The 22870-nt window shown below is 40.3% G+C and overlaps 1 protein-coding gene across 1 annotated transcript in view; it reads right to left on the reverse strand.

Annotated features, from left to right (window-relative positions):
* Nucleotides 1–22870, reverse strand: part of IQGAP1 (IQ motif containing GTPase activating protein 1) — a 68502-nt gene that overhangs the window by 17159 nt on the left and 28473 nt on the right. Inside the window, exons 6-25 of the mRNA XM_074600058.1 lie at nt 20092–20159; nt 18922–19035; nt 18337–18515; nt 17580–17670; nt 16944–17107; nt 16223–16307; nt 14940–15103; nt 14416–14576; nt 13786–13910; nt 10027–10190; nt 7194–7284; nt 5417–5584; nt 4917–5059; nt 4398–4568; nt 3178–3261; nt 3008–3079; nt 2827–2896; nt 2183–2391; nt 1011–1166; nt 705–868 (exon numbers count right to left, since the gene is read on the reverse strand). Coding sequence (XP_074456159.1) covers nt 705–868; nt 1011–1166; nt 2183–2391; nt 2827–2896; nt 3008–3079; nt 3178–3261; nt 4398–4568; nt 4917–5059; nt 5417–5584; nt 7194–7284; nt 10027–10190; nt 13786–13910; nt 14416–14576; nt 14940–15103; nt 16223–16307; nt 16944–17107; nt 17580–17670; nt 18337–18515; nt 18922–19035; nt 20092–20159 — 2643 coding nt within the window. The remainder of the gene's footprint in view (nt 1–704; nt 869–1010; nt 1167–2182; nt 2392–2826; nt 2897–3007; nt 3080–3177; nt 3262–4397; nt 4569–4916; nt 5060–5416; nt 5585–7193; nt 7285–10026; nt 10191–13785; nt 13911–14415; nt 14577–14939; nt 15104–16222; nt 16308–16943; nt 17108–17579; nt 17671–18336; nt 18516–18921; nt 19036–20091; nt 20160–22870) is intronic.

Below are 22870 nucleotides of genomic sequence, written 5' to 3' on the forward strand. Positions count from 1 at the left end.
ACATTTCCCTGGACTACTATTCCAAGCATGAATTTAAGGGGAAAAAATTTCTTTCAGAAGCTACTTGTTTCAGGACATATACCATCTTCATGCTTAAAAAGCATTCCAAAGAATGCTTAAAGAATAGTTTCTCAAAAATTTTATTGCATATTCTTCACAGCAAGTTGTGCAGCTCTGCATTGTAAAGAACTGAAGTCATGTAACACTGAGCTCCTAAGGCCCAACTGATCAACAAAACATGCCTGAGGATAGCCAGAGTTCTAACACTGATAGTAAACAGAAATGCCAAACAATAAAGCCTCTCGGTTTCAGCCTCCTCATCAGCTTTTGGAAATCCAGAGAGCCTAGTGGTAGCTCTCTCCCTGGCTTGTGAAGCCAGAGTTTGCAGTTTGTTGGAGGTGTTTAGAATCAGACACTGGATAATTGAGATTAGACTGAATTTTCAGATGACTGCATCAGATTAAAAGTAGCTGGCATGCTGAGCAGTAAAATCTGAAGTAAGAGGCCTTCATCCTCAATGGACATACTCAACTCTTCCTTTAGAGCCTACGTTAAGAACAGGTACGAAACAGGAAGACAACAATAAAGAGACAAGTCTAGCATTATCTACATATTAGCATGAGACATAACGTGAAAAATGCCTCAATTTGAGAAATTGCCAGAACTGATTCAACAGGAAAAACATGCCGTATGCTACCACGTACTTGATCTCTTCCTGCAATGCTGTTTGGAAAAGCCGCAACAACAGGTATTCCTCCCTTTGATTGGATGCGTAGTTATACAGTGTGAAGATGACAGAATCCATGAACTTTGTGGATTTGTTTTGTGGCATCTGAAAAATCAGCTTGGCCAAGTAGGTTGGGTTAGTCTACAACAAGAAGAAAAAATACTTAGCATGCATGTCCACACAGGCCGGTGTCGCTAAGAACTATGGTGGCTCAAAACTGCAGTGCATAAGCACATAAGCCTCTACGGCAAGAGGTTACCGAGCAGTGTTAGAAGCTGCTTACCTGAAGTAAGTAGAACAGATGCTGATAGGCTTCCAGCTTTTCTCTCTTCTCTTTGCTCAAAGCTTTCAAGCCTCCCCTTTGTTTGTTCAGCATCATCATGTCAGAAAGCTGTTCCTTGTTCTTCTTGGTAAGTTTTTTGCTATGAGAAACAACATCCTGGAAAGAGACAACAGGGACAGATACCATTAATTATTTTATACCAGGTAATACTGGAAAATTGCAATAGAGAGGATGCTTCTCTTGTATGTGGAAAGGCAGCATCAGTGTATGCCTGGGGCTATTGAAGTGAAGCATTATTCGCTATGGCAGCAATTTCTCTGACTGGAAGTACATGTTCTGCTTTTTCTATGACTTCCTGAATTTATCTGAAACCCCAGAAGGGTTAGTCACTCTTGGCAGCAATTACTATCAGAGCTGGTAGCATCCTGAAGATGCCTGAAAATGTTTTCTTTTTTAAATTGGGCTTAAAACCTAAAAATCCTGCTTCATACTCAGATAGCTTGCTTCCCCTACATACTCCAACAGCAACAGCACCTTTCACTGTAGGCACTAGCCCAAAAGCTGCAGCCTCCTTTCGAGATTAACCTCACTACGCCAACTGAGATTTTACACTGGGAGGAGCCTAGTGTCATGCCATCCTGGACCAAACGAAAAGCTAACTAGAACTTCAGCCTGAAGAAAAGGCAATGCTGTATCAGCAAAAGCGGTTTTTTGTGAAATTAATCACGTCAGCCAAGTGACAGAGGGGGCCTCCTTTAAACAACAAACACCAAGTGGCAGAAGCATGTCTCCTGCCTCCAAAATCACCCGCCTCACTGCAAGCTTGTGGCATCCACTTGTTTAACCACAAATGAGCAACAAAACAGAGCTCTCAAAGCCTTCAAACACACAATCTGTTGCATTCATTAGGTCAAGATAGTCTGGTGTGTGTTTGTGTTTTTTAGTTTCAGGTCTTGTTTCTTCTCCTCCTACACTTTCTTTCTAGGGATACATACTAAATTAGTGGAATGGAGTAAGAACGTATTGGAAGTAAAATCTTCAAGTCTGAGGCAGTGTTTTTCACTGGGCTGAGCAACTGACAGCCAAGGCCAGGAACTCTCCATGCTAACTGCCACTGGGCTCAGTTCAATCTGTAGCTGGTCTGCCATCAGTCCCATCAGCACATTTCCTACCTGCAATGTAATTTTGTTTTTCACAAGGAGCCCAATTTTGATGTCCATGAGATTGAGGTCATTTTCCAGTTGCTGATTGGATCGGATCAAGGTTACAACTTCCTCACGCAGTTTCATTAGCTCAAGCTCCTCCTGAAAATCTTGGTCACTCTGATCGAGCAAGTGGACAAATTTCCGAACAACAGCCATAGGTGGGTTTTCAGCATTAACTAAAAATAGGCAAGAAAACATCAGGGGACAGGAAATAGAGTAAATATATGCTTTATCTATGTTTAAAAAGCACATCAAGGAGCAGTCAGAATAAAATTAGCCATCACCTTGTCTAAACAGTTTCTGACATTTTGAATTTCTTGTTTTGAGTAAATCACGAGAGAAGCAAGCAGTAAAGAACGAAGTCAGCATCAGCCTAGCTTAGTCCACACCGCCAAAGTTAACCGCAAAGACACAACTCTATTTTTCCAGCAGCAAAAGCAACAGGTGGAATCAAGTTTTCCTTCAGCCTCAAGAACTACCTACTCTCCACACCGCCCTACCACCATCATCACAATCTCTCTTCAAAACTGACTTGATGTTATAGATCACACTAGCAACATCCCTCGCAAATAGGGATTCAAGGCACATTTTATCCTCTTGGCAATACTTACTGAGGGTTTTGTAGTCTTCTCGTGCTTTGTTTGCTCGGATAAAGGCTTGAATTTTTATTACATCATTTATCTAGGATTTAAAAAAAAAAACAAACAAAAAAACCAAAAAACCCACATGACCTCATTCTGGAAAGAGTGCAAAAGTCAGATACGGAATTCATTTAACAAGATAGCCTCTTACGTGGTTTCTGAAATACTGCAGACGATCTCTGTAACGTCTTCTGGCTTGATACATCCTGGTCATTGACTGAATCTATAGAAGGGTAACCAAAACACTCAGATAAAAACCTTTCCTATAAAGTTCACTATCCAAGAGGTTTACCAAAAAAGTCAACAGGAAGCTTTCACTACCTTCACTACTTGGTCCTTTTGTGCTCGCAGGTAATCCAAACGGATTTGATATGCCTTCCTCTGCTTGTAGCCACGCCACTGGGACTGAAAACAGAATAGGTGCATTGACTTTACTTTTCTAATTAGAGAGAAGTAATTACAAATCTGAGCTTCTTTCTGCTACTCAGCTTCCAACTTCCATTTTGGCTAAGTAAAATGTGAGGAAGACACTCTTATCTTATCAAGAGATAGAGCGTGAAGCATTAACCGTTTCAACAACTGTAATCATGAGAGACTTGAAATTACCCCGTGAAAAGCCTGGGCCTTCTGAAGTACAGTTAGAAATCAAGGACACAGTTAAACAGTCAAGTTGACAGAAACTGTTCTACATAAGGATCGTGCATTAGACACGGCTGCTGACGAGAACAGTGATGGAACATTACAAGCCTTCAGAGCAGACTCACTGCTACTTGGAACGGATTAGGCAAGGGGTTCGACTACACTTAAAGAGAGTGTTATTTTAATGAGCTGGGAATGGTTTTTGGGGTTTTGTTGTGGGTTTTTTTGTTTTTTTGTTTGTTTTTTTTTTTTGTTTTTTTTTTTTTCCAAAAAAGTAGGGTGTGCTACTTAGGCAGAAACAAAACACACATATACTACTCAAATAATAGAGTGGTAATAGACGCAAAGCATCTATTTCATTTGCACGCATTTCAGTTACAACACCAGAGAAATATTTTTTCATTGTTCTCCTGCAAACGAGCCCATCCTCACACTGAATTATCACACCATCTCTTTTCAGGTCCTCAATCCTCCAAATCCCTGGACAAATTTGAATTTACTCAGGAATACTGAAAACCATGATGTTTCTCTTCAATTCATGAGGAATGGCAGTAGTAATTCATCACGTGGTATTATCGCCATAAAGACATACAACACGCTTCACATTGCCCTATTCCCAAAACACCAAATCTGATAATAAAATGATTAGTAAAGCTTCCTCACTTAAGTTTTTTCTCTCTCCAATTCTGCCTGAGAAGACTTTATTGATTATATATGACATGGAAAAGTAAATAATACACCAAAATTCGTTGGGAGAAGCAAATGCCTTCAGATAATTTGCAAAATGAGATGAAGACAATTGTGTGCTGTAACTTTGAATTGAACAAAACCTGTCAATAAGCTTGTGTATAGAAAACAATTGCAGAGTACAAGTTCCAAACATAATTAAAGGATGTCATTACCTGAATGCAAGTGATTGCTGGTACTTGCTTCTTCAAAAAATTCATTCTTGAGTTGAATTCCTGGCGAACAAGATATCCTCGACAGCAAGCCTGAAGTTTCGTAATCAGGTTCTCATTGGCCAGCCACAACTGCTCTCGGTTGTATGCTGCAGTGACTCCAGATATGGTGCTCTGAATTAATGTTACAGTAAGAAGAAGAGCCAGAAAAAGAGAACAGAGATACAAGAAACAGCGTGTTACATCAGCTTTCTGTATTGTGCTTATGAGAAACTTCCAAGTTGCCTTTCAATAAAAAGCCATGCCGTGGTCCTGTACCTTTTTATTGACAGGACGAATTTTTCTGAAATAGGATGAGGAGTTTTGACATACACAGTCTGATCATGCCCAGCAAAATAAATGAATTACCAAGCTTGTTAACATGACTATGGCGTTGAAGTGTTCACTCTTAGAGCCGCGTTAAGGATGGGAATGGTAGGAACCTCAACTTTTCAGAGAAAGAGCACGTGTTATCTACCTTACCTGTATCTCCTCCCGTGACAGCTGTGTGTCATTTTGCACAAATCCCTCTGGTTCATCCCATCCTCCCTCTTTGGTCCGCAGGTTATGATAATAATGATAGCCTCCTCTCACCCAGTGTTTCACCCATTCGCTGCCATTGCCCCCTAAGAGCAGAAACTTCAGAGTAAGTCTCAAAAACAGAGAAGTGTCTTACCTTTCCCACACACAAATTTTACAACTGGGAAATCCACATACACAGATGCCCCTTCCTCCAAGCAATGGAAGGAATGTTTCCAAGACCCTAATGACCTCATACGAGAATTAGCTAAACATAACAGTCTACAAGTGGAGAACACTGGACTATTCACTTCTTTCCTTTTTTAAACCTTAGTTCACAAACCATCCACAATTGCCACTTGTAACACAAGCCTTCTCCCCAGAGGCTTTTTTACCTCTGGTTCCAACTCCACACGCAATAATCTTGAATTTATTTCAATAACAGTTAGCTACTTGAGGCTCACCTGCTGCTGTTTTTCTTCTCTTGACTTCTGACAGCTCTCGCTGGTACGTCTCGGCACATTCTGGAGTGACTCCATACAGCCCAACATCCGGTGAACGCAAGGCACTCAGGGTCTGGGTAACATCCCCACGGTCTACTGCTTCATTAATGGCCAGAATTCCTAAGGAGACTTTGATAACACAAGGAAGCAGGTTGTCTTGACATTCAGGGGCTCAGTGACTCACAGCAAACACAGAACAAAAGAATAGAGCAAGGCAACATGAACACACACTTAACAGTTGGGGTGTGTGTATATACACAAATATTTAAGTGTATATAAATACAAAATACAAATAAAACCAGACAACTTGCAGTACAGAGGCCTCTTTACTACAGTGTCCAACCACACGTGGTACAGCACCTGACAGCATCTAAATTTGTGTGCTTCGAGTCTCAATATAGTGCTGATTTACCACCAATATTTCTCAACAACACGTTTTAGCTCTACTCTGACATCCCTTTTAGTTAAGGCAGTTTCTTCTGACAGAGCCAGTCACAACTCAAAGGGGGCCTTTTCAACAACTAGCACCATTCACCCGTCCCTAGTGAAGAAAGTAAGAAGCAGTTTGTAAACAAGTCAAAAATCTGACAGGAATCAGGGAAAGACAGGTGGCAGAGGAAGAGAAAAATAACAACATGTCATTCCAGGGCTACTCCAGAACTCCAACTCAGGTACAGACATATTCACAAGAGCACAGGAATCACACTGACACAGCAAACATGAAATACAGTAATTTTCAGTGCTAGGTGAGACTGCAAAAATGTCTGTTCGTACATGGATAGATAAGGGAGATAAGGGTATCTGCAGATCTTATTCAGCCTTAAGGGCACTTACTTTAATCCTGCTTTTGACCAAATGTTCCTTGGCATGATATTCAAGCTGCTGCCTTTGCCTAAGTGCTCAGTGGGTGGAAAAATGGTGAAAAAATTGCACCAGTACTGCTGGTAACAAACAGTAACATGAACAGGTAAAGCTACCCTACTCCCCCTGCCTTATTTTGCCTTTTTTTTTTTTTTTTTTTCCTTCTTCTTCTTTCTCCCCCCCCCCCCCCCTTAAGGCAGCTGACAGGGGAATTCACTGACCAAATAGTATCATTAAAAACAACTGAACTAGGCTATGGAGTTGGACAAACTCATTCTGTCTTGTGTTAGAAAGCTTTTTGTGAACCTGTTGGTTTTTCTCTCTTCTAAAACATTTACAAATAAAGAATACTAATGGACAATGCACAAATGTCCACAATGCACCTGCAAACTGCACTAAGGAGCAAAGGTGGATGTCACCGATGTGCATTATTGTCTGTATTTGAAAAAGATGCAAGGTAGTCTAGAAATACTTACTAGAACTGAGCCAAAAGAGCAGCATGCCATACAAACAGGTAATATACACCAGAAAACACCACTTAAATTGTGCTTGTGAAGATTCTCGTACCTAACTAACCATGCATAGACACACACAATTAGTTGCAAATGACAAACAATTTAAGAGATTTGCCCAATCAGGTAACATGGTCACATGCAAAACTGGAAAAATGGCGTATCCCCCCAAAAGATAAGAAATTTAATATTTGAAGAATCTGACATTCACTCTTCAAAGAAAAATTACTACATCAGAAGCACATAAGTGCACTTGATTTCCTTTGACACATTTACATGACATTTCTAGCTCCCAATCTTTCCTTAAGTAAACAGCATTTGATTCATAATGGGGATTAACTGCAATACTGTGTGACAATACTTACATCTCTCCGACTCCTCTGTGTCCTTGTTAGCCCTATGAATCCCATCCTGAATTTCATCTAGCCAAAGTACAGCTGTTTCATCCTGTGTGTCCTGAAGAGAATACAATGAGAAACATACACACACAGCATGAGGAGAAAAGTATCACTATTTTTGCAAAGTAAAATAACCCGTACTCAACAATAGTCAATATAGTAGTTTTCCGTATCAGAGGGAGTAAGAAACATTTCAGTCTTTCTGATGGACTCCAACACAAGGACATCACGTGCATTTGTGACTAGCAGAGACTACTATGGCGTTACCAGACTCAATACCTCCTCCCAGTCAAAAACTCTTTTCAGGAAACAGAATGAAGAGGAAATTCCATCAGCGGCAATCACTCTGATAAGCAAATAGAACACAAGGCCAAAGACTCTGTACTGGTTAGTCCTAAAGCCGTACTTGCCAAGAGGGGACGACTTGTGGACAGAACATGCCCACAAAGAGTTCTTAGAACAAAAAGCTGACAATGCAAATCTGCATGCAGGAGCTAAAAACTCCTGGGTAACTTAATGCTACACCAGGCTGTTCTTGTCCCTGTCCACAAAAGTTCACAAGGCTCTACAAATGAGCGAACCAAAAAGCGTTGTGTATATTGTGGCTGGGGGTACACACACAACAGTCAACGCCACGTTCCAAGTCTGTTTTCACGGATTGCTCGTCAAGAAGCAGTTTTCACACAGTATCCTGCATTTTGGCTGGGATGTGAAGAAATCCAATCAACTGACGTTACATGCAGAAATTTGAGAAGGGGAAAGAGACAAGTGTTTATCAAATCCCAAAATATACATAAAGAACAATGATCCAGCAGCTGCCAAGCACAGCTTCTCCCCACCCACTGTTGCTTCCTGTAGGTAACTACTGAGAGAAATGCCAAGATGCAACGGCCACCCCTCTGACAGCTCACAAACAGAACACAGGAAACACTTACTTCTGGTATGGAATAATAATCACACTGCACAAACGCACCACTATTTACAGTGTTCGAGAGCTTTCGGGCCAGACTGAAAATGCACATTTCCTTACTTGCCCTCCACATTTTTCCCCACTGTTTGGAGGGTCTGAAACTGACATGCTTAGTGAGAGTTCATTCATGAGACTAACACATCTTTCATGGGCAGATTTCATCCGAAAGCCTAGATACTCCCAGGCGAGTACCAGCAACAGCCAAAGTCCGGGCCAGGGAGTGAGGGAGAACAATCAAAGACACAACTTCCTCCACTGTAACCTCTACCTGCAGAAGTCAGCCCAAAGGCTACCGAAACCATCCCACGCTTTTCTACAGATTTACCGTTGCGGGCTTTCTGGAAGATACACGCCATGTAATGTATTACAGAGTCTACTGTTTCTCCCTCTCTCTACTCATCAGGTAAGAAACACCCCCATTCCATCAGCAACTGAATGTCTCCTGGGGAGCTACGGTGCCCCAGGGCACAGAAATCGCTAGGATGTAAGTAACAGCTGACTTCAGATAGTGACTATTTTCCCCACAGTGCTACTTTATAATATGATCTTTCAGTTTCTGAAATTACTGCCATGCTGCTGGGAGGAGCCCTAAACTGAACATATGCCTAAATAAGGCAATTTCACACCAACTGAGAAGTTACCAGCATGGCCTGGCACAAGCTTAAGTGCACACTAAAAAGGGTTCATTATTTCATTCTGAGTCATCGAGAGGAAATGCTTCAGCACAAAATGTGTTCCTGAGGAACATTAACCCCTTCAGGGCCCTTGGGGAAGCTGCTTAATGATTTTCATCAGAAACGCATACAGTTCTCAGCTATTGTCATCACGCAGGTTTAGCTTTAGTTAAAAAAACCCAACAAAAAAAAAAAAAACAAGGAAAAACCCAAAACCAAAAATCAGTATTCAACACAATCTAGATTTTAGTCACTATGATCTAATATCAATGCAGAATTTTCCAATGAGCTCCACAGCAGAAAAAAAAAAAAAAAATTAAAAAACCCAAAACACTCTCAAGCCACTGAAAGCAGAGCTATTCGCTACTTCTTTGTAAATAATGAGAAAAAAAAAAGTCAGTATCCCATCCACACTACTCAAAAATCAGTTGCGTACACACATGTGCACTCTCATACTCTTTCCTTATCTCGTAGAACGAGATTCGCTCTTCCCTCTCCCCACCTTCACCTTCACATTTAGTCAGCGAAAGCCGCAACTACATACAAGTAGGTAGGAAGTCCTCGGCTAATAAGAAAGGCAACTACCACTCAAAAAGTCATTAGCAAAAGTGTCACTATGTGAACAACAGGCATCAGCATACATTTTGCTAGTAGCATGTATTTTGCTTAATGTCTGTTTTCCGGTTTATCAGTTAACAGATTTTTCCACTTTCAGAAGCTTTCTTTTTGCAATATATAACTATGCCTATGACTACATTTAACAAAGAACACTAAAAAACCCAAAACTTAAAATTGCAGGAAACTTGCATTCAGAAGGTCAGAACTCCTAGTATGAATATGGTCTCCTTGCAAAAACAGATGAGGCATACTATTTCTCTGCAAACAAGATACATATCTCGTTCTGGACCTGGGATTAGCTGTAGCAAGCCATCTCATGCAGTTAATATCCTTATACCCATCTCTAGTTCATGAACATTCATACAGTCTGGCTGCAAATCTCTTTAGTATAGAAAGATTCAAACCACCTGGGTAAGATCAGTTGATGCAGAATGCTCAGCTCTCCACTTCCAGTTTTGATTCCTGGCTTTCAGGACCAGTAATAAGCCCATTAAACAGATGTACAGGTTTTTTGAGACATGTATTTAATTGCACTCACCTGTGCTTTCTCTCTCTTGGCTCGAAGTAGTGTATCCTGGTAATGCTGTGCTACCTTTGGGGCTACACCCTCCAATTTTGCTGCAGGAATCTGTAAGGCTTGAATAGTCTTTTTGGTGTCCCCTTCATCCAGAGCTTCATTGATAAGACCAATTGCCAAAATCCCTAGGGAGGAAGGCGTAGGGAGAGAAATACAAAGTTCCATTTTCAGTCACCAATAATCACAAACATTGCTTCAGAAGAAGAGTGCCATTAGTCCTTCCTAAACCAGGTATTGGCCGAGAACTGCTGTATTTTTAACAGAAAACATTATTTACTAGTAATGAAAGCAGGACTATTTCTCCACCTTAAAGTACTCATAATGCCTGGGCACTGCAATTAAAAAAAATGAATTAAAAAAAAAAAAAAAAAATCACTCAGGGAGACCACATGCATGGACAGAACTGAGTCCTCAGACATCCAGCTCAGACCTACTAGAAGAGAATTATCAAAGTCCAAATGGCCCAAGTGCACAGGTTACGGTTTTCCAAGATTCTGGCTTCTCTAGAAAGAAATCTTCACATGAAGCTAAAGATTTGCATGGACTACCATTTAAAAATAGAGTAACTTCATATTTTAGAAAACTCTTTTATTAAACATATGTAGTATTAACTGTTATTATCAGAGATGCAGATGCTGTTCAAGTACAGTAAATTTTACCATTCAGCTAGCTAAATAAAAATAAACAAAAATGAATATCTTAGTGAGCTAAATGTGAAGAGAGTCTACATCATACATGCCCTACCTACAGGAAACATCTCCTGCAAATCACAAAATAACTTAGGTTGAGATGGACCTTGGAAGTCATCCAATTAAATTCCTTGCCTAAAGAAGGATGAATTCAAATCATGGTTTGATCAGTGCAGAGCAAAGAAATCTTTTAGACAAAAGGAAGTAAGGAGCTCAGTGTGGAGATTTCCAACTTTGGCTAACATACACAAAGATTGCGACTTTTTCTTCTATGCAGGAAAAGAATCACAAAACAAAAGTTTATATGAAAAACAACATCTTAGGGAAGAGGTGGTATTTGGATGGAGTAGAGATTAGGGAAAAATATACGTTGAGGACACTGCAAGAACCAGGATCACTACAATGATGGCATGGCTTCTGTCAAAAAGCAGCTATAACAACAGTTTGACGTAGGAAAGGGCACAGAACGTAAGCTGCCGTTCTCTCCGATTAGTTTGCTAATACGGGCATGACAAGACTACTCCCACGGAACAGCAACATGCTACAGCTCCTCACTAGAAAGCAGTTTTTAATTTGAAACTATCTACAAGGATAGTGGAAATGAAAAATACGTATGCTCGTTGGCCCCGAGTACCTTCTCAGACTGATTTAACTAATTCATAGACAGGAGATAAAAAGTGTTCTTGCATGAGGACGTAAATGAAGCAGATCAAAGAATTGAGAAATTCCCTGTGAGAACAGCTTATCTCATTACAGGATTCTCTGCACCTTTTTTTACAGGGTAAGGAGTGTTATAAGAGACAGGTGTTGGGACTACACAAACTTTTAGACTTCTGCTGTGACCTCTTACATAGATAAGACACTATGAGACTAACATCTTGTCCTGTGCACACACCAGTGTGAGCCCGTGTTTGTGTGGTTTCAACAAATCTGCTCACGTGACCCAAACAGGAAAACCAGTGTCTATTTGGAGATCCAGGAAACAAGTTAATCAAGATAGCAGCCTCTTAAATTAAAATTTAACCCTCTATGAAGTCCTTTCAAGATGAAACACGAATTGCCAACTACACAACAAGGAGCGGCAGAAGACAGCTGTCTGTCTCAGCGTACAATAAAAACCCTATCATCGCCTCCACATTTCAGAGAAACCTCCCCCCTCTTACAATGCAGGGCTTTGCGCTAAATATTATAAAGATGGCTTGAAAGTAAATTCCACGCTACTTGCATATGCAGGAGGTCGTCAGTACTAGTCCTAACCAAAAATTATGGTCCCTTAATGAAACTGGGGAAAAAAAAATTAATAGATAATTAAACCACCTGATACTGAACCTCACAAGTATCTACCTAAGAGTAAGTTAACTGTAAGCTTAATTGTGCTATTTTCAAGGACTCACCTATCTCCACTCTGCATTTTAAGTCGATTAATACCGTCTTAAGAGAAAGGAGAATTACTCCAATTTTCTGTTTTGCTGAAATTTTCATCATTACGCTCAATCCCAGCCTTTTATCACTGCTAAAAGACACTTATTAATGCCAACGCTACTAAAAAATATAAATAAAAAAAAAGCAGAACTAGAAGAAGCACAGAAGAACACCCATTCACATTTCTCAGCTTGCATCAGGAATTTTTTCTTTCATGAGTATTTAAGTTATGGTACTTGCAGTTGCTGCGTACACTTTTAACTTCTATGGGGCTTTGCATGTTTTCCAATCTGGGATTTTTTTTTTCCACTTTACCAATATTTCACACTAAAAGGCAACAGCTGTGCAGGCATATTCTTCTACTGGTCAGGAGGTCAGTTATCAGTCATTTCAGCTGTTAAAGATACTGATTTTAACAACTAGTGATCATATGCAATGTTAGAACAGAAAATAAAAGCTTCTCATTTCCTGACGGAACTAACTGTAAATAAAGCAATTAACCTCTTAAAAGATCAGCACTTTCCATTTCAACTCTGAATTGTGATTTGGGTCCCAACATATGGAAATCAGAATTTGAATGGCGTCAAACTGATGAGACAATTAAATGTCCTTTGAAAAAAAAAAAATCTGTACCAAATGTTTTAAGCAAAAACATTTGAACTGTTGAACAGACAGCATTTCAGAATAAACTTTTTTGGGCACCTCTGTTGATTTATCAATGAATCAAAGTCACTGCAAAAGCCTATTTCTTCAATGCAATATTAGCACTACTGGTCTTCAAAGAAGCTGTCATTCGGAAGTAGTGTTAATGCACCCAGGAGTTAAAGGCCCGACAATAAGACCCAGACAGACTCATCTCTCTGTTGTTCATTCAAGCTCCTCATCCACTGTAGAAATGCGTCTGACAGATCCTTACATCTGAGAGTCATCAACACAAAGATGGGTATCTTATCTTGCATTTGCGGGTCAGGTTACCCACAGATAAAGAGTAGAGGGGGATCCTGGACAGAGTCCATGGAACTTCCACTAACTGCAAAGGTAAAAAGGCCAAAGCACATTCCAAAGGAGGACTAAAAGGGAGACGAGGAAATCCTGAACAGGGCAGAGATTGAAACCAAAGAGATAACAAGACTTCAAGAAAAGTCACTTCCACTGAACGCAGCAAATTAGGAAAGAGGATGGAGTACTCCAAGACTGGGCTGGCTACAATTAACTCAGATTTTGGTAACAGTAGTTTTCATTAAATTTAAGGGATTGAAACAAAATTAGAAAAGATCCTAGACTAATCTTAGACACTGATGGCAGACAACGCATTTTGTTACCCAAAAAGGGTTGAAATTTGCATTGGAAGGATTAATAAACTGTTTGGAGATGCTGATTTCAATACCACAGACACTCCTGACTGCCTGGTCTCTCCATCAACAGTCCTGCTACAAAGCCCTTTATATTACAGACCACCAAGTCTTGCTCACAACTAAGACCTTCCTAGATATCTAACGTATGACACAACTATAAGTCAATCAATAACTCTTTGTATTGACTTGCACCTAATTTTAGCACTCCTTGTGTGCTAGAACCATTCTAGCATGAATCAAGCAGAAAAACTTACTTTCATGTTCTTCATGCACAACTATGTTCACACGATCAATACACGACTGGATATCATTCCATGTGATAAATTCATTTCCCTCTGCACGTGTTTGAGCTTTCAGCTTCATCAAATCATCGATATACCTGTCGAAGAACAAAACCCAACAAACATCACAAGGCAATCATCTGGCCAGGGAACACACAACACAGCACGAGAACTGTACACAAAGTGGAAGAGGTTAACACAAGGGTTGAAACTGGAACAAATATGAATGGGGGGGAAGACAAAGAGGAAAGGCTGCGTGCAGGATGACCATCCCAAACATGAAATAATCAACAAAAGCACTAAACCACTAAATGAGGGTCCAGGACAAAGAACATGATGGATGAGCTGGTGCAGTATTAGCGACAACTGAATGGCACCACAACATAGCTTTAACGTGAAATACACGAGAAAATGTTGAGAGACAGCACAGAAATCAGACCTGTAGGAAATCACAAAAGCAAGATGCAAGAGCCAACAGAGATTAAATCAATACCATAATAAATAACGTAGAGAGAACATAAAGGGTAAGAGAGGAAACAAATTTTCAAAAAGTCACAGAATAGAAGCAACATCAAGGACAGACATGATCCTTGAAATATCCACCTCTGAGAGTTCTCATCCTCAATGTTTGTAAGTCCGGTGACAGGACTGCTCAGTTGTTTCCACACTGTGTTCACATCCCCTGAATCCAAAGCCCTGTTGATCAGGGCCACAGAAGACAGCATCTCCACAGCAACAGATAATTCCGGATGGGTGAGGTTACCCTGCACACAAAGAGGACAACAAATTAATTCCTCTCGCTCCTTACTATTGCTGCCCACAGAACGGAGTAGTTGTCAGAACAGACATAGAACAAAGCAAAGGGACAACCTTTACGACATAGAAGCAGAAAGATGAGCATCATAAACAGAGCTAGAACACCAAGTAAGAGATTAAAGTAGAATCTTACAGGGCCACGTAGCTCAAGGTTTAGGGATTAAACTTCATGCCAGAACACACTGAACACCAAAACAGTTCTATGAAGACTCAACACAGGTTTGTTCCAGAGAGCACATTTAACGAAACAGACAAAGTAGAGACGGTGATCCATACCAACTTCCAGAAATAAGAGGGAAGGCGGTACTTACTTCAGGACTCTGTTGCTGCAAAGTGGCGAGCTCCCTTTGGTAAAGATCTGCAGCAAATGCATACACCTCTGGTAACTGGGCCTCTGGATTCATCATTTCTGCCACAGTCTTCTCAGCATCACCCATTCGAATTGCAGAATTAATTCTGGCTACTGCTGCCAGCCCTAGAAGTTCAAAGAGGCAGCATAAAGAACGAGGAAGACAGACAGCTGAATCCCCAGTAATAAGAGCATTTTTATTCTACTCGATAATCAGATACCTAACAATAAAAAGAATAATTCCCTTAGCTGCAGGAAATGAGTGAAGTTTTCTGATCCATACTTCCCCAGATAGTCTTCCATTACTACAAACAACTAACATACATAATTGCCGCCTTTAAAACAATGCTCACGTGTAAAACCAGTTCACCTTTTTGCCTGGTTATCAAAGAATTGTTTCACCATTTCAGTCTTCTGATAGTAAGAAGCCTCATAATTGCAAATTTTTGGATGAATGAGTAGTAACAACTTTTTCTTCCTGTCTACATTTATCTTGCTCAAGGCAGTAACAGGCATCCTATCGTGGGTACATGTTGGCTAACTTTAAAATAGCACAAGCAGGTTAGCAAACACCGAGCTCCATGCTGAGCAAGGCTGCATCGTAGTTATTAGGCATTCACTACTTTCCTCTTGTATTCTAAACCCTCTCTCCCCAGATTTCTAGTAGTCTCCCTTCTACCTATTACAAATTGAACTAATTGCTCCTGCACAGCCAGAACTGAACATTCTTCTCCAAAAGAAAAGCTCTGCATGGTGTCAGAAGCATCAATCAAAAAACAATCAGCCATCGTGATCTGCATTTTATTTGCTACCTGATATTTAGAAACAGTTAAAGGTTCTGCAGCTCAAACCAAGTAAGTTTCATGTCAACAGTCATCAGATAACCCAGCATTCACACCTCATGGAGCAACCCAGATTTCCTTCACAGACCCACGGCACAAAAACTCTTACAAGCATTCTAGAAAAAGAAGTTGCTTAAGGCAGATGCAAAAGTTCCGTACTTCTTAATATTTCAAATTATATGCTGTTATCTCCAGCAGTATTGTAACAGCTGGATAAAAGACTCTATAAGTCATCATGGCAACCGTCTCTAATGATCTTAGCAGCCATGATGTACTTAAAGAACATTCATAATGGTTTGAGAGAGACTTCACATATCCCCGCATAGACCCAAATATTGTGCTGTCTCATCCTTTTGATCACATCCGTGGTCACTTTGCTGCAATAATTTCTGCTGATCCTTACTTCGCTGATACTGTTGTGCTGCAATGTTAGCAGCATCCACTCCCAACTGCAACTCTTCCTTCTGCAGAGGACCTGTAAGGCCAGCCTGAGAAAAAAAAAAGAAACCAGGAGGGTGAAATGATGACAGCTTATTCAAGTAGCTCAGTAAAAAGAAAAATACCCTAGCTTTTCCTTAAAACACTCTAATGCCCCAGGCATAGCTTCTGCAAACAAAGAATGCCACATACGTGAGGAAGACAGAAATTACTCATTAGATTCTCAGTTCATACGCTGATACGTGTACAACCTGACCCCTTTTACAGTATCAGGAGTGCAGCATCATGAATCTCCACAGTGAAAGTATTATATGCTTATCTGACAGGTATTTATAAAACACAAACATCCACATTATTTGTGCACTGACAATAGTAAAATGAGAGGGAAGATGCATCTATATTATATAACGGTTCTACACACACACAAGTTAGTATTTTAAGGTTTGGTGAAAAGTATTTTAATTATATATACGTACATACAAGCATTATACTGGCCTTTCATACGCAGAGATGAAAACTAAAGGATAAATATGCTTACTATATGCTTCTGTCTTTTAGCCCTAACTTTTTCAAACCAACACTAAACTAACACAGGTATACAGCAAGTCATTCGTATACTGTGCTATGGTAAAAGGGACAGCCGGGGGGAAACCTCATGAATCAGGGTAATCTAAACTTTTCCATACCTCCTGTTTCTGTTGTCTATCACTCAAAAACTGCTTAAAATACCAATCACAATTTTCTCGTAGCAATCCTCGGAGCCCCAGAGATGGTGTTGCCAGTGCTTCATACAGTGCTAATGCGTCTCCTTGTTCCAAAGCTAGGTCAATCTTTGATATGGCGGCATGTGCTAGCAACAGTAAAGCAGAGTTTTGAGCGAAACATCAAATGAGAAAGTCCCGTGGTTTTTATAACCTACTGCTCAGGAAGAAATACTCTTAGACCTGACGGGTAGCAAGTTAGGTATGTAATCTGAATGGAAGAACTTTCAAAGTCCATTGCAAAGTAGCGCTTGAAAAAGGGGCTGGAGGTTGGAAATAGCATGCATTACTCAAGATGAAAACTGGGGGGGCCAGCAACATGGACACTCCATTTCCTAAAGGAAGGGCAACGGAAGTCAAAATGAATTCAGCTTACAACTATGTACTAACAATGAGTTAAAAAAAAAAAAAAAACAAGCCAAAATCACCACCACCAAAAGACCCCACAAAAAACAGGAAAGCTGCCTTCCACTTTTGCTAGCATTAGAGAGCAAGGAGGAACACAGGTATTGTTTTTAAGTACTCTTTTAATTAAGACTATTACTTTAGCATGATACCTACTGTTCACTTTATTGATGTTTCCCTGAATCTCAGCTTGAGTCAGAAGTTCTTCATACACATCTCTCTCTCTCTCTGAATTTTCTGAGGCGATCTGAAGATGAAATAAAAACTAATCAGTGTTTCTACAGTTTTCTTCGCCCTCATAGACCTTTTCACTGAAAAGATAAGGGAGAATAACTGTATATCTATATAGAGATATGATAGGTCATAAGCTACCTCTACACATGCAAAAAGTAGCCCTAGAAGTAAACACATATGAAGTAAGCACACTCACGCTCTGATAGAGACAGCCTAGAAACACCTTATTTCAATGTAGTGGCTCAATATGAACACACGGTAGAGCACAGAAAGCAGTACACATAGCTAGACATTCGATATACAGCATTCAGAAACAACATTGATCCCTTCTGAGAGCACCAGTCAGTTTCGCTCATCATTTCATTGTTAGGAAAATGTATCTGTATTGTATGAAAAGAGAGGGATAGCATTGCCAACATATAAAGGCTGACACAAGTTCTGCATCTATGCAGCCCATATTTCAGACAGGTAAACAGAGTAACACAGCTAACTGCTGCCTATCTTCTACAATAGGAAGACAGGTTACTGGGGTACATATTAGAATACCACCAGGGGTAAATCCACCTAACACTATACATACAAGACTGTAACACGCATTCTGTGAATTCCCCACAGTTTACACTTCAATACAAAATTGCAATGCATGCAAACAGATGGTTTGAAAGAAGAACTGATCTACCCTATTTTTAGCGTTCTCCATTTTGTCTTGCTTTGCTCTGTACAGTGTGTCTTGGTAAGTGGATTCCAGTTGATCATCAAGATTTATTAGCATGGCATTAGGATTCTTCATTGCCATAAGAGTGTCAGCTGGAACCTGGTGGTCGATTGCTTCATTAATGGCAATGACAGCAGCATGTACTGAAAAACAAGTCACAGTCTGCCAGTTGGTCCCAAACACAACAACTCTGTTAAAAATTGAGAGCTTAACTGGAAAGAGCATAAGAATTATCTGGAAATTAACTGGAAAGCAAACGAATTATCAAAGTACCTCTCATCCCATGATGGCTTTGTGTTCTTGACAAAAGATGGCAGACTCCTGCCTAGTACAATACTTTAGCTAGTCTAATCATCATGTTCCACAAAGAAAATAAAACAAAAATACAAAAGGGAAAGAAGAAAACCCTCCTCCCAGTCTTCCCAAAGCCCTATCAAAAGGGCTGTACTGTCTTACAACAGGGGGCATTAAAACCAACACCTAAAAAAATAAATAATCTAATCTGCTGATTTGAATAATCACATAAAATGAAACTCCATTTTTCCTTACATGCTGCTTCATCCACAGAAAGTTCATTTGCAAGAATTCCCCCAATCTTGCTGAAGGCAGGCATCTGAATACCATACTTCTCCAGTTCAAGCCTCATATTACTGATTTCCTCCTCTGAAACAAACATAAAAACAGCATTAGAGGCTCAAATGCATTAGGAATCAGCACTGCTATACCAACTGCCGCTACGAAAAAAAAAATAGGATAACTAGAATAAATTACAATTACTGCTTAAATAATACTTTGAACGTAACTCAGCAAGTGAAACAAAGTAAGTGACAACTGATAGACATTTTGTATACTTTCCTAAAATCTACATTTCTCCAAGAAACGCCTACGGGAATATTCGGTAGTCTTCCTCACTAGAAAACAACACATGACTCTCATGAGGAGCTGGAAACAGACTCCATCATTCTGAGGTGCCTCACTACTGCTGCCAACAGGTCAGGAACATGCACAGGCAATATTTTAGCATTCTTTTTTTCCCCGCAGAGAGACTATGCTGAGAAAAGCGAATGGAGGATATTGAGACATGCTCAAATACCATACAGATCAAAAAGAGAGTTGATAGCTCAGTATTTTAGAGGTACAATCAAAAACTGCTCTGCAGGAAGGAAGATAAAGTTTATGCACCTTTTAAATTAGATGCGTGCCCTCAGACAGGAACCTCACTAATGCAAAACATAGAATTTTACACTTTTGCAAAAATCTGAAGGAACTGACACCTTGAGGAAGACGCAAGACTTTGTGCTGGAATCTCTTGCAGCAGATCAGCTGGCAAACTCTTCTTCAGCTGATGGCACCTCTACTTTAAACCGCCAAGGGAGGTCAGAACTGCTTACTAATTTCCAAACCGAAACCTCTCCCAAGGGGATGGAGGCAAGGTCTAAGCATCTTACCACAGGGGCAAAAAAGTTAAGGGGCTGTTCTTTGCAAAAGTAATGATTAGCAAACCAATGGCTATTTAGCAGCCTGGCTCAGAAGCACCCAAACCAAACCTTTTTCTTAAATTACTACAACTCCTCACAGACATTAATTTTGAATTTTATTTGCATTTAGGATAACAACAATAACAATCCTTTAATTATCTATATAATGTCTAGTAGAGTACGAGATAAAGTCAGCACACATATCGGTACTTTTTTTTTTTTTTTACTTTTTTTTTTTTACCTGTGAAGTCCACCTTCCCGTATAAATCCTGAATCTGGGGGGCAAGACCCAGTTTGAACAGGTACAGGCTAGAAAAGAAAATAAGCAAATACTTAGAACTAGTAATTCTTCCTTATGGTTCTGACAAAGACACAGATAATTTTAGGAAATAGAGATTCAAGGAGCCACTCAGGTAAACCAGCGTAACAGCTCATAAACACCAAGAGTGAGCGGACTCCTCTCCTCCCCCCTCAGCTGCACGTAACTGGTCCACCACCCTGACTTCAGAATTACAGAATGTCTGAGGCTAGGAAGGGCGTTCCCAAGTTCACCTTGTTCAAGCTCCCTTCTCAAACAAAGTCACATAGGACCAGGTTCCCCAGGATCATGCCCAGACAGCTTTTGAATATCTCCAAGGGTGGAGACTCCACAACCTCTCTGGGCAACTTGTGCCACTCTTTGGTCAGCCTCACAGTAAATGAAGTGTTTCCTCATGTTCAGAGGGACCCTCCAGTGGTTCACTTTGTGCCAGTTGCCTCTTGTCCTGTCATGGGGCACTGCTGAAAAGAGCCTGGCTTCACCTTCTTTGCACCCTCCCTTCAGATAGCTGCACACATCGCTGAGATACCCCGAGCCTTCTCTTCTCCAGGCTGAACAGTCCCAGCTCTCCCGACCTGTCCTCACAGGAGTGCTGCTCTAGTCCGCGAACCACCTTAGCGACCCTTCCTTCAACAGTCTCCAGTACGTCTGTGTCTCTCTCCTGCCAGGGAGCCCAGAAATGGACACGGTACTGCAGGTGTGTGGAGAGGGTCAGTGTGCTCTTACCGGGGGCTGAGGAGAAGGTAAGTATGCACTAAGCTGATCTGGCTCAGTAAAATGGTGTTAATGTAGTCACTTGGAGCGTGACGAGAAACGGAACTGCTACAAAGGAGAGATGAATCCATACATCTAAGGACAAATGGGACTGGGGAAAGAGTGGCACCTTCTCTCCTTTTTGTCTGTCGTGCCAGCTCAGCACAGATCGTGGAAATGTACCCCCTATTAAAAGATCTGATTATATAGGAACACTAAAAATAAACTATTAATAAAGTACATATCCATTCCTCCAGTAAACTCCGTTTTAATGTGATTGAAAAATAGAGGGTAAGCAATTTCACCTTTGCAAATAACCTCAACGTGTCAAATCTAAATCTCCAACCTTTATAAATCTAAGCAGTTTTTTCTTCTTACGAAACAAAACCAAAGACAAATACCAGACAGGAACATTTCTGACCTACGGACTGTCAACAAAACTGCATTCTAGATCTTTATTTCCTAACTAGAATATACTTTGGCACTAAGCCTGAAAAAATAACAAGTTCTTACAGAACATCCTTTTCCATATATTTATATTTCAGAATTACTCTTCTCCCCTTGATAAGTAAAATTATGTTAAAATCTTGAGGAAGCTGCCCTTGCAGAGAAACCGGCTACAGAACATTTTGGCCAAAAAGGTTCAAAAATTTCAAAAAAAAAAAAAAAGTAGTATGAAAAAAGGTATTATTAGATGAAAGATTTTAACTTCTACAGTCTTTAACTTCTGGGACCATTTGCATCTATTAGTTTTGCTCCCTGAATTAAATTTCTTTTCCTAATACATGATCTAGGAGGAGTACAGCAACAGCAACTTAATTTTCCTGGGAAAGCTGTTGATTTTCCACGATTCAGACGACTGTCTGGGGGGGGGGTGGGAATGGCCAGGATATAACCAAGAACACGTAACAAGAATGTATGCCAGCCAACTCCTGGCGTAAAGCAGCTGCAGTAGCTACCACAAAGCTGCCAGCAAGCAAAGAACTTTGCCATAACCTATAGAAAAAGGAGCACTGTTCTTGACAGTGGCATACCCCACCACAGGCCCTCTCCTCACTGTTCTATAAACTCCAAATAACTTACTCTAGAGAGATCTCATTTTAGATCTAAATTTGGGATCAAGCTCTCTTCTATAAATACTAATTTCATCTACAGCAATCTGAAATGTCAGATAAAATTCAGATAAATGCAATCCATCTCTATGGAATTTACACTGGCAACAGAACAAGCCATTCCTGAGAACTGAAACCGAGCAAGCAACAGATGAAGACCTAAATGTATACAATCCAGCATTCAATCACATAATAAATTCTACAAAAGGAATCCTTTTTAAATAAAAATCTCAACATGTTCCAAAAGCCACACTTGCATTCAAACCAGCTAGCCAGGAGAGGGAAAAAAAAAAACCCCAAACCAAAAAAAATCCCCAAAACATCAAACACACATGCAACGTGCCATCCTGTCAAATTGAAGAGCACAGCATCAACAAATGAATCCTCCCAGTTTTTTCAAGAAAAGTTATCCTACTTGGTCTATCTGAGATTTTAAAATTTAGGAGACCTTTCAACAACAGCTCCTGCTTGATCACTTACTATGGTCATCAAGATACCCATGTTGCAGTACAATGCTGCGACCGCACTGGCTTTCATTCAGTGATCTGACTGATCCCTAGATAAACTACTGTTTTCCTTTCTCACAAACACCTTTGAGGGCTTCGGGCTTTCCTTTAAGCCCCAAATTGTTTAGCTCTGCCTCAGACAGCAAAGAAGGGCGAGAATTCGGATGGGAAGGTAGTAATCACATCATACTTGACTGGTTCTTTTTCCATCTGTATCTGATTTGGCCACTGCCCAAGGCAAAATACTGGCTTCATGATCTTTGCTCTGACCTGGTAAGATTGGTCTGCTAGAAAATTCATCCCCATCCAGCCTTCAGTTCAGATCTGTCC

Source organism: Larus michahellis, chromosome 9 (assembly GCF_964199755.1).
Source record: "Larus michahellis chromosome 9, bLarMic1.1, whole genome shotgun sequence".
NCBI lineage: Eukaryota > Metazoa > Chordata > Aves > Charadriiformes > Laridae > Larus > Larus michahellis.